The 11,430-nt window shown below is 59.5% G+C and overlaps 1 protein-coding gene across 2 annotated transcripts in view; it reads left to right on the forward strand.

Moving 5' to 3' along the window:
• The window catches only part of MLLT1 (MLLT1 super elongation complex subunit), a 65,043-nt gene extending 56,971 nt beyond the window's left edge, over window positions 1-8,072 (forward strand). For both annotated transcript variants that reach the window (XM_033854559.2, XM_033854558.2), the window contains 6 exons: window positions 1,673-1,760; window positions 3,392-3,500; window positions 4,532-4,631; window positions 4,893-4,964; window positions 5,231-5,302; window positions 5,514-8,072. In XM_033854559.2, the coding sequence (XP_033710450.1) occupies window positions 1,673-1,760; window positions 3,392-3,500; window positions 4,532-4,631; window positions 4,893-4,964; window positions 5,231-5,302; window positions 5,514-5,642 (570 nt within the window). In that variant the 3' untranslated portion in view covers window positions 5,643-8,072. The remainder of the gene's footprint in view (window positions 1-1,672; window positions 1,761-3,391; window positions 3,501-4,531; window positions 4,632-4,892; window positions 4,965-5,230; window positions 5,303-5,513) is intronic.
• Window positions 8,073-11,430: the final 3,358 nt, after the last annotated feature.

Genomic DNA, 11,430 nt, shown 5'->3' on the forward strand with positions numbered 1-11,430 from the left:
TGCCCCAGAGGTCGGAAGCGCAATCGGCATCGACCTCCGTGTGCTTAGCAGAGGCCAGCAGGGCAGCTCTTTTACAGATGGGGAAACTGAGGCTTAAAACCACGGGCTGCCTTGGCCGGTTGGTGAGAAAGCCAAGGTCAGAAGCCAGGACCTCCGAGCCAGAATAAGAACTGAGGGATATGCATGCAGGGGGGACCATGTGGCTCCAGGCCCGTTTTTGGGGGTGGGGAGGGTCACACACTGGTCTGAGTGGTACCCACCCAGTGGACAGTGGTTGATGGCAGTCTAGGCTGGTTTCCCGGGGAGGGTTCCTCAGGGCACACCACTGGCCCGTGTGAAGGTAGCAAGTCGGGGACGTTGGCAGGGGCGTGCTGGGAGGGCCCAGAGCGGGTCAGGCTGGGCGGTGGCGGACCCCAGAGGAGGGAGCCCTCAGCTCTTCAGCTGGGAAGCATTCTGTGCCCAGGCAGTGGGATCCTTCTCTGAGTCTGCTGAGGAAAGACCTGAGCCTTCCCGGGTCTCCTTCCGGGAGCAGGGGCTGCCCTCAGCCCACGGGCCAGCGGGAGGGGCTCCTCTCCTGGGGTCTCCTCTCCTGTGGCACGTGCCAGGATTGAGGAGACACTGCTGGGTTCCTCCGCCTGTCTCCTGGCCCCTTCCAGGTGCTCAGGCTGCTCAGCTCCCCCAGACAGTCCCCGAGGACAGAAGGCTGGACGGCGTCTGGGCGCCCTGGGCTGGCAGGCTTTCTGAGCCATGGACTGCCCACTGGAGCCCAGTCTGGCCCAGCCCCCAGCCCTGGGCTTATCACTCTGCTGCGCATACCTGTGCAGCAGCCTGTTGGTTTCTCCTGAGGGCCCAGAGCAGACGCCACCCAGTTCTGGCTCAGCCCCTTCCCCACGCGGGCCTCTCAAGTGGGAGGTGCTGCCCCACGCTACTTACGCCTTAGTATCCTAGGGCCTGGGCTCCTAGTTTGGGCTTTTACTGCCCCCTGGTGGCCAAGTCAGGGCTAAAGGAAGAGGAGAAGGGGGATGTGACCGGCTCTGGGTGCAGTGGGGCCAGCTGTGAGTCCACTGTGTCCTCAAGTGCTTGTCACTTGCCCACACACTCACTCATCATCACCTCAGGGGCACCCAGTGACAGGGAGACAGCTTGTTGTCGCTACTCAGCCTCAGGACAGACTGAGGAAATGAGGGGCAGGATGAGAACGCACCCACCTTTCCTGTTCGGACCTTCCAGCTGTTGGCCGCAGTGCCGCAGCGCACACCAGCCAGCTGTGGTCTCGCCGGAGGAGGGTAGGGCCCACACGTGAGAGCAGCCACAGTCGCCTGCCGCCGCCTCCAATCCCCCTGCGGCGAGAGCTTGCCTCGGCCCCGTCCTCCTGCGCAGGCAGGTGGGAGCACCAGGCGTGGCTGGAGATTTACCGTCCCTCAGTGGGAAAAGAAAGGTCATTGGTTGCATTTTGAATGCACACCGGCGGCATCCTGGGGCTGGGGGAGGAGGTGGGATGGGATCAGGGTCTCGGGTGCCGGGGCCTGGCGCCTTGGCGGCCTTTGGAGTGCGTATCTGGGGCGTCCTGCCTGGCTGTCCCTGCCACCGGAGGGCTCCTTTTCTTTGGACTGAAAGATGACTGTTGTCCTCTCTCCCTGCTGCCCCCCGCCTGCGCTGCCGTGGGGTGAAGTCCGCCCAGTCGAGCCCATCCAACTCCAGCTCCAGCTCCGACTCCAGTTCAGATTCGGATTTTGAGCCATCTCAGAACCACAGTCAAGGTGCGTGCTGGGAAAGGAGAGAGCCGGGGTGGGGACGCATGGGGCTGGTTTCCGGTGGAAAGGCTCACTGCTCTGGGAGCAGCCCCCTGACCTTCCCGGAGGCCAGTGGGGCACTGGGTCTGGTATGGAGTCCAGGGGTTCACAAGGAATCTCCCGATGTGGGCTTGCTCGTGCCCGAGTTTCAGCACACCCTGAGTCTGAATGCTGCCGCCACGGCCAGAAAAACCCGAGGGCAGGGCGCGAGGGAGGGTAGGGAGGCTTGGGCCTGGGCTGAGCTTGCCCAGGGTTTCACTTCAGGATACGCTGTTTGCCTGGACCGGGCCCTAGAGATCCGTGTCCACAGGCGTGTGGACGCTCAGGGGTCCGGTGTTAAAAGCAAAACTGGCACAGATGACCCGACCGCCAGCTGTCCGTCGCCTGGGCCCTCAGCTTTGCCCCATCTGTGTGACAGGGCTTTGAGCTGTGCGTTGTGGGTCTGCGGTGGAGGGCCCTGTTGTGACTTGGGCCCTGCCCTTGCCGGAAGCCTCCTTTCCAGCTCCTCCCAGATGGAGGCTCACTTGGCCAGCGCAGGGTCCCTTCCTCTGCCTCAGCCACCCAGCCAAGCACTCCGCTCCTGCCGCGTGCCTGGCCAGCACTCGGCCCAGGCCCCCGCAGCCTGCAGTGCTGCCTTTTCCCTGCAGGCCGCCTGGGGTACTTGTTGGGAGGCGGCACCAGACCCATTTCCTGCCCCAGAGTGGATAGGGCCCCCTGGCCCGTCGACCCCTGCCCACCCTCGCACTGGAAGCACCTGTTCTGGTGGATCGGATTGAGAATTTCCTCCACGGCCTGCAGTCCCTTTTGGAGGGTGGGGGAGAGCTGGGGGAGGCGAGCGTAGTCCGGGGGCCTGACATAAAGACACGCAGTCCTGAGGGGGCTGGGGGATGGGGTGCTCCAAGCCCACACTCTCTCCAACGGTTCTTATCTACGGGGAAGGGAGGGGGAAACCTGCCGTGCACGGGATCACATGACCAAGGTAATTGAGGGCTTTGTGTCCCTCTGTTGCCTTGGTAACAGGAATATAAACCAAGATGCCGTCTGTAGGGGACTGGAACCGAGTGTCTCTGGAGAAAGGGGAGGACGGTGGGCCGGGAGCAGTGGAGGGGCCTGCCACAGGGCTGGGCAGGCCCGAGGAGGGGCGCAGGCTGGGGGGCTGGTGTTCTGTGGCCCATGCTGCGGGCCGCCTCGCCCTTCTCAGCCAGGGCTGGTTCGTCCTGCCTGCAGGCAGAGCTCTGATCCCAGCAGCCGGAGCCGAGGAGGGCTGCTCCTTCCCTTTGCAATGGAGGGGCCCTGCGGTCCTGTCTTGGGCCAGGGCCCAGAGGCCTGTGAGGAGGGCCAGGAAGGTAGGGGTGGGGGGAGCCAGGGGTCTCTTAAGGAGGGGGTGGCCACAGGCGCAGTGCTTGGAGATAGGCGGCAGGCCCCACCGGGCCAGAGGAACCTCCGAGGTGGGTTTGCCTGGGTGTGTTTTGGGGGTCGTGGCGTCAAGGAGCTCCATGTGGCCCTGGGGGTGGAGGGGACTCTGGGGTGCACGTGGAGCCCTGAACCCCCTTCTCTCCCCCTCCCACCCTCCAACCCTTCCTCGCGGCCCTCACCAGGACCCCTGCGCTCCATGGTGGAGGACCTGCAGTCCGAGGAATCTGACGAGGACGACTCTTCGTCAGGCGAGGAGGCTGCTGGCAAGACGAACGCAGGAAGGGACTCCAGGTGCCTGGGCCGGAGGGGAGGAGTGGGCGTGGGCGCACCGGGGCAGCTCTGCCTGGCCCTGCTGTAATCGTGGGGCCTCCAGGAGGTGGGCCAGGACGGGGGCTCCCCGGGGTGAGGCAAAGGGAACCTCTGAGCCCACCGGGCGGTGCCCTGCCTAGGCATTGAGGTGGGCCTGGGGGCCTCGGGGGGCATCCTTCCTCCCGTCGCTGGAGGATGTGACTGCCTGGCAGGGAGGGGCAGGACGCTCAGGGAGAGGAGTCCATCACCACCCGAGAAGGGGGGCAAGGCGGTGCCCAGCAGCCCGAGGACCAGCCTTGGTCCCAGGCGTATGGGACAGTGGGGGCTGGTTCCTCTGCTCTCGGGCTCGGGCCAGGGGTCCCTTCCCCCTTCCCCAGGTGCACTGGCCCAGGGAAGATGACGTGTGGCCTTCCCCCAGAGTGGGGTAAGCCGAGGCCCCTCCTTTGGACACCCCCAGGCCTTGGGAGCGAGCCCACCTCAGGGATGGCTGTGCGTTCTCAGCCTCCAGCCCAGCGCAAGTGCCAGCCTTGGCCCCAGGACTGTGGGGTGGGCTCAGCAGACTCGGGGTCTGGGCCCCGCCCAGCAAGGGGCGGGCGTCTGGTGTCACCACACTGGCACCTGTGACCCTCCCTCCCTCCCGGGGCTTTGGGCTCAGGCTGCCGCTGGCGGGGACTGTCCTGCAGGGTGCCGCACCGCACCGGCATTCTGAGCCTGCAGTGAGCAGCGAGCCCCGCCGGGATCCCAGAGCCTCTCAGAGCCAGCGTGCTTGTCTCTGGGTTCTTTGCTCTTTGAAGGCAGCTCAGATGCATTCTTTCTTTCCTTTTCTTTTAAGCCGGCAGTGACCGCCTAGAGCTGGCTGAGGGGGTCTCCTGAGCTGTAGGGGGAGCGCCGGGCGCTGGCCTGGCCCCAGGGAGGGGCCGAGTCCGTCCCAGAGCCCCAGAGCATTGTTCGCAGGGTGGGGCCCCCTCCCCTGAGCACAGGGTGGCCTGACAGGGTGTCGTGTCTGCGTTCAGGTTGAGCTTCAGTGACAGCGAGAGCGACAACAGTGCCGACTCCTGCCTACCCAGCCGGGAGCCCCCTCCACCCAAGAAGCCGCCCCCACCCAACAGCAAGGTAGCGTCCTAGAGGCCGGCTGAGGGTTGGGCCTGGGGTTTCTCCAAGCGTCTGAGGCTCAGGGTGGTGGGCGCAGAGGAAGGTCATTTCACCCCCAGGCCCCAGAGATCGTCAGCTGCCCAGGAGGGGCTGCCCTTAGAGTTGGGTCCAGGGCCAGAGGAGGGAGGACAAGCAGGCCTGGGGCCTGGGAAGGCGGTGGCCCTGGGGGCTGGGGAAGGGGGTGTGGGCTGGCCCTCACACAGACCTGGGGTCACCCTGCAGACGTCAGGCCGCCGGAGCCCGGAGCCCTGCAGCAAGCCCGAGAAGATCCTCAAGAGGGGTGCCTACGACAAGGTGGGGGCTGGGGGGTGGGGGGACCTACGACAAGGGGGGGGCTGGAGTGGGGAGGGGGCTGGGATGGGGAGGGGCCTGTGACAAGGCGGGGCTGGAGTGGGGAGGAGCCTACGACAAGGCAGGGCTGGGGCGGGGGTGGGGGGGGCTATGACAAGGTTGGGGCTGGGGGAGTGGGGAGGGCCTACGACAGCACCAGCCTGGAGCTGACGTGGGTGTGGTCAGAGGGCTACGCGGGGCCACGCGCTGAGCGCCTCTCTGTCCCCCAGGCCTACACTGACGAGTTGGTGGAGCTGCACCGGAGGCTGATGGCGCTGCGGGAGCGCAACGTGCTGCAGCAGGTACTGGATGCAGCCACCCACGCCGCGGCCCCCGGAAGGCAAAGCATCTCAGAGGAGTCCCGGGTGGGGTGCCCCTGAGGCCCGTGGGCTGCTGACCCCGTTAGGCAGCCCCAGGGAATCACTCTCCATTCTCCTCGAGGGCCTGGTGGGGGGCGGGGTCCACGCCAGCCTAGCGCCCTGTACACTGAAGCCACCTGCCACCACCCTCCAGATCGTGAACCTGATCGAGGAGACCGGCCACTTCAACGTCACCAACACCACCTTCGACTTCGACCTCTTCTCCCTGGATGAGACCACCGTGCGCAAGCTGCAGAGCTACCTGGAGGCGGTGGCCACATGACCCTGGGCCGGGTGCCGGGCCGCGTCCCCGGGGTCCTGGGAGGCCACGTCTGGGCCCCGCCTTCCCTCCTCTCTCAACTTGCCCGCCCGCAGCACTGCCTTAGTGACCGCCCTGTCCTCGGCCCACACGGCCAGCTGCACTTTCCTCGTCGGGAGCCCCGGGGCCGAGGGGCCCAGGCCGGCGCTGCTGCTCCCCGACACCCTGGGGCCGTCACCTGGGCCCCCCTTGGAAAGTGGCTTGTGTACTCCCGAGGGGGAAGAGACGTGCCCTGTAGTGGGGGCCTCGCTCCTCGGTGGGGCGTGTGGCCCAGCTTCACTGCCCGGGCCCCTCTGAGAGGCTGGGGCACTGCCTCCGGCCTCCCCCAACGGTTCGGAACACCCCGCCGCGCCCCAGGACCTCAGAGGGCTCCTGCCGCACCAGGACGGGCCCGGCTCGTCCTCCGCGTCAGCCAGACACGGCCCTGTGTCGGCTCTCACTGTGCTGGGACTCCGTGCTGTATAGTTCTCTCTCTATTATATATATATGTCTGCACTGTAGGTACCGAGCGGTTCCCGGGTGTGCATTTCCAGGGCAGCAGTGCACGTGGGGGTGGGGGGTGTAAGGCGGGACTTGTAGGTTGCGATGTCTCCGCTGCCCTTGGCGTCGGGCTGAAGGCCGGGCTGGAGCGCCAGCTCACCCTCTCCAGGTGCAGGGAGGACGCCTCCTGCCGCTCCCGGGGCGGTGAACACTGCGCGCCGCCGTCTCCAGGAGCCGCCCTCCCGGCCCCCAGCCAGCCGCGGGCTGAGACTGGGTCGGCGTCCTGGGGCTCGTCCTCTTCCTCCTTCCATAGGATCCTCTTCCTTCTGTTGACCGAGTCTTCGAACTTTGGAAAAAATGAGCTTTTGCCAAATAAGACGGGATAGTTTGTGGAGTTTTTTGAGGAGCGTCAGGACTCAGAACCAGCCCCTCGTGCCTGGGCCCCGGCCGGCGACAGGCCCTCCCACCCCTGCGATTCACGCCGGTCCAGGGCTGGAGACCCAACTCCTCGCACGCCTGAAACTCTCCAAGGGCCAAGCCAGGTCCTCCCTCCCGGCCAGAACGCCCTCACAGAGTCAGCCCACCTTGTGGTGGGCTCCTGGGGGCTGGGGACCTCGACTCAAGGCTCCTCTGGTCCCCACCGGCTCCAGGAGAGGAGGCCAGGGCTGGAGCCAGGCTCACTTCTCTCCCACGCACTGTCGGACGGTCCCTCCTCCCCCCAGTTTGTGAATTCCCACGTGGGGCGTGCCACGCTCCCCTTCCCTGTGGTCCCTGACCATTGTCACTGCTCCGATTCTGTCTGTCTGTCAGGCAGACCCCAAACACTCCCTCGGGAGCCCCGCCTCCAAGGCTTCCCCGAACGCCAGCCTTCCTGGTGAGATCCCAGGACTCGGGGAAGGCCCGAGAACTTTCAGAGGAAACTGCCGTGACTCCTCGCCATCTGCTCTGATTCTCTCCCAACCCCACTGCCTTGAGGTATTAGGAAGAGGGCAGGCCTGTGTGGCAGGCTCCGTGCTGCCACCGTCCCCTTCTCCAGGCAGGCCAACAATACTCCGAAGTGGGGCACTTCTCTTCTCTGGAAACTCTAAGACATTGGACAGAAAGGACTGGCCCGAGAGCAGCAGCTGCCTGGCCCTCTGTGAACAGAGGCCGCTGGGGGTCGCGGGTGGGAGCCTCAGCCCAAGGGCCCCAGTCTTTCTCCTTCCGGAGGATCTCCTGGGAGGGGTTGTAGGCCCTCCCGGCTCTGTGACTCGGGCGGCCCTCTGCTCAGGAGCCAGGCTCTGCCCCTGAGGCAGCTAGAGGAAGGCCGGGCGCTCGGGCCTGCCCTTTGCAGTAGCAGCAGCAGCAGCATCTGGCCCTGCCTGCTGTTTCCAGGGCCTTTGGAAGCACCAACCCATTTCTGTTACCTCCTCTGGCCAGAAGGCCCCAGTGCTGGCCATGTGACCACCTGATGGACGTGCCAGGCAGCCAGGGCCCCGACCACGGCATTCCCAGCTGCTCCCCCCACCCCACCCCCAGCTGCCCGGCAGCTGGGCCCACCAGGGCTCTGGGGACGCTTCCATAGGAAGGGGCTGGCACTTTGTGATTGCCGTGTGTTTAGTGTTAAGCCCCCTGACCCCAGTGCAAACCCCGGTGTTTTGCTATCTCCTGAAGAAAATGTAAACCGACGCCTGAAAGCAAAAGGTATCGAATACCTTTCTTACCCACAAGGGTTTTTACAAAGAATGTGTCTAACTAGGAACTAGGACACTCATCGGCCCGAGACCAACTCCTGGATAAGAGGAATAAAGGAGAATTGTGTTTGTAATAAGTTACAGGATTGTTTCTGTCCTGGATTTTAAACTTTTTGTTAAATTGTGAAATTATGGAGGAGTTTTATAGAAAAAAAGTGAAATAAAGTCAGATGGGAAAGCAGAGATCTGTTCAGCTTCATGTATCTGCTTGCCCCCCCCCCCCCCCCCCGCTGTGGGGTTGGTGGGTGGAGCCACAGAGCACCATGGGGTTCCTCGTCTCCTCTCCCCGTTCCAGTGCTTCCAGACCGATGACCAGGAAGAGGAGAGAGGGCTGGAACCGAGCCTGTTGGGCATGACGAGTGGGGACAGGGAATGTGAGCGAGGCTGGCATCCCGTAGGAAGAGAGTCGGCACCACCAGAAACCCAAGAGGCGCGAAATGGCGGAGAACTGAGTGTCTGGTCCTGCTTCTGATGGTGTGTTCTTCCCTTGCACGCAGGCAGCAAGTTTTGCGTTAAAAAGCAAGCCTAACTTCACAATGTGGACGAATGGGTGGGTGGATGAGTGGGTGGATGATGGTGGGGGGGGTGGATGGATGGATGGATAGGTGGGTAGATGGATGATAGCCAGACAGAAAATGTGAGACATCTTTTGCCAGGGGCCAGGGTGCTTGTCTGCCAGTTTGTCTGTGGTGGGTTTTGCTCTGGACTTGGTGTGGCAAAGCTGAGTGAACCCCAAGGAGATGGCTCTCCCAGGCCCTATCTGAGCAGCCCTGTCCACTCTGGGCTCCAGTCCCACCAGCGGAGCAGAAGTTCCATTCCTGAGTGGTCGGCATTGCAGGCCAATACTCTCTGCCCACAGCAGATAATTAAAATCACTTTTGTGGGTTGGCAGCCACTTGGGGAGTCAGCTGGCCACACCAGGGTACTTGGGAGCATTTCTTCTTTCTTCTAGTCAGTAGCCAGAATTTCCATTTCCAACATCAAGGCTATGGCCTCCCTGCCCTGTCTTTCCTACCAGAGATTCTGCAGGCCTTTGGGGACAGTTTCTCATCTGAGCTCCTAAATTAGGGACACAGAGTGAAAGAGGGTCCAGAGTGGTTCCCACCGCTCCCAGGCCCTCATAACACAGTAAAGGACGACTTATGTGTAAAAATACAATAGGGCTTGCTACGAGCCAGGCGCTGGGCTGGGAGTTGTCTCACGGATTCCACAAACACTCGATGAGGGTAGGGACTGCTGTCAGAATCCCCACCGACAGATGAAGCAACAGCCTGCAAGCGTTGACCCGCCTACAACAATACAGCTAGTAGGCGCATTCCCTGAGACTCAAGACCAGGTAGGTGTTAATTTTGTTGCTTACAGTCAATCTTTCTTTGTATTTATCCATATACTGACTCCTTGGGGTCACCTTCTTTCATTCTGTGTTTCTCTCTGGAATCATTTTCCTTAAGCCTGAAAAAATCTCACTAGCATTGCATTTAGTGCAACAATGAATTCCCTCAGCTTTTGTTCATCTATAAACATCTTCATTTCATCTTTATTCTGTAAGGATATTTGCATTAGGTGTAGAACTGTAGATCGGCAGGTATGGTCTGTCCCCACTTTCCACGTGCTGCTCCATCGTCTTTTGGCTTCCATTGTTTCTGTGGAGAAGTCAGCCATTCAGTCTCACTGTTACCCCTGTGGGTATCGTGTGAACAGTTTCTTACATTTTAGCGATTTGTTTCTTCTATCGATATGACATCTCTGCCCTTTTCAATGTTTTGCCTTGAATTTTTTCAAATCTTTTTTTTTTTCAAATTCTAAATGTATATTTGGGTGATGCAAGCACAAGTTCAAAGTTTTCAAGGGCACATGTGCAGGAAGCAGTGAACCTCATTCCTCCTTCTTTTCCTTCTCCACTTTCTTATACAGCTCTTGAGAGCCATCTGTGCATGAAGAGGACATAGTTCCTCTACAAGTGGCAGCATACATGCATCCTTTTCTCTTAATATATCTTAGAGTTCATTCCAAATTAGCATGTTGTGTAAACGCACAGTAGTTTACATAACTAGTCCTGCTGGTGGGCATTTAGACCATTTTCCCTCATTTAATTCCGTGACCACACATAACTATACACGTGCAGGTGTGTGATAGCATCTATGATTAACAGCTTTGGCAGTGGACTTGCCTATTTTCTACCAAGTTTCTTGGTATTTATGTCTGTGTGCTTGTGTGTCTATGTGTATTTTTAGGAGCTCCTTATGGAATATGAAATGTAGGACTTTGCAATGTATTCTGTTCCCCCCAGTTTGCCTGCAGGTTTTGTTTATGGCATTTCCCACCGTGCTGGAGTCTTTCCTTTCAATGGCTTTAGAGGTTGTTACTTCTTGTCTAGGATGATTTTTCTATTTTTTTAAAGTTCTCTCATGATTTATTCCCTCTCTCCTTTTTTCTTTCTCACCTTCCAGTTTGCCGTGAGCTAGGGCCCCACTGATGCATTACTCATTTCCTGCATATATTTCTGTCTGTCCCTGACTTCTCTCTTCTGCATATCTATTTATGCCCATCACTGAGCTTTTAGTTACCGCTGCTTTGTAATTTAGATAATATCTGGTAGGTCTAGTCCCCCTTCAACAATATTCTTTTTTTTTTTTTTTTTTTTTTTTTTTTTGCGGTATGCCGGCCTCTCCCGTTGCGGAGCACAGGCTCCAGACGCGCAGGCTCAGCAGCCATGGCTCACAGGCCCAGCCGCTCCGCGGCATATGGGATCCTCCCGGACCAGGGCACAAACCCGTGTCCCCTACATCGGCAGGCGGACTCTCAACCACTGCGCCACCAGGGAAGCCCTCAATATTTTTAAAGAAATTTCCCAGATATTCTTGCATGTTTGTTTTCCATATAACCGAATCAGCTTATGTTGTAAAATGTTTTTCTTTATCGTGTTCTGAAGTTTCACATTAACATTGTTTTTAATTCTAATTAAAAAAAAAAACATATCCTGGGTACCATCTGGTGGACTCCCAGAGAACTCTCAACCATTGTGTCTTCAGGTGTTGCTCCTCCCCTTTTCTCTTCTCCCTCTCTGGACCTCCTATGACATAGATTGGAACCTCCAGGATTATTCACCTTTCAGATCTCTAACCAACTCCCATTATGCATATGTTACACGTTTTGCAATTGTGCTACAGCTCTTGGATATCCTTTTCCTCCCTCCCTTCCTCTCTCCCTCCCTCCCTCCCTCCCTCCCCTCTTTCCTTTCTTTCCTTCCTCTTCACTTTCCAGTTTGGGAAGTTTCTATTAACATATCTTCAAGGTCCCTGGTCCAGCTACTAATGAGACCCTCAAAGGCATTCTTCGTTTCTATTATAGTTCTTGATTTCTTGTTTTTTTAAAAATTATTTATTTTGGGGGGCTGCACTGGGTCTTCGTGGCTGCGCATGGCTTTCTCTAGTTGCGGTGAGTGGAAGCTACTCTTTGTTGCGGTGCATGGGCTTCTCATTGCAGTGGCTTCTCTTGTGGAGCTCGGGCTCTAGGCACGTGGGCTTCAGTAGTTGTGG

This window comes from Tursiops truncatus, chromosome 3 (genome assembly GCF_011762595.2).
Source record: "Tursiops truncatus isolate mTurTru1 chromosome 3, mTurTru1.mat.Y, whole genome shotgun sequence".
In the NCBI taxonomy this organism is placed as follows: domain Eukaryota; kingdom Metazoa; phylum Chordata; class Mammalia; order Artiodactyla; family Delphinidae; genus Tursiops; species Tursiops truncatus.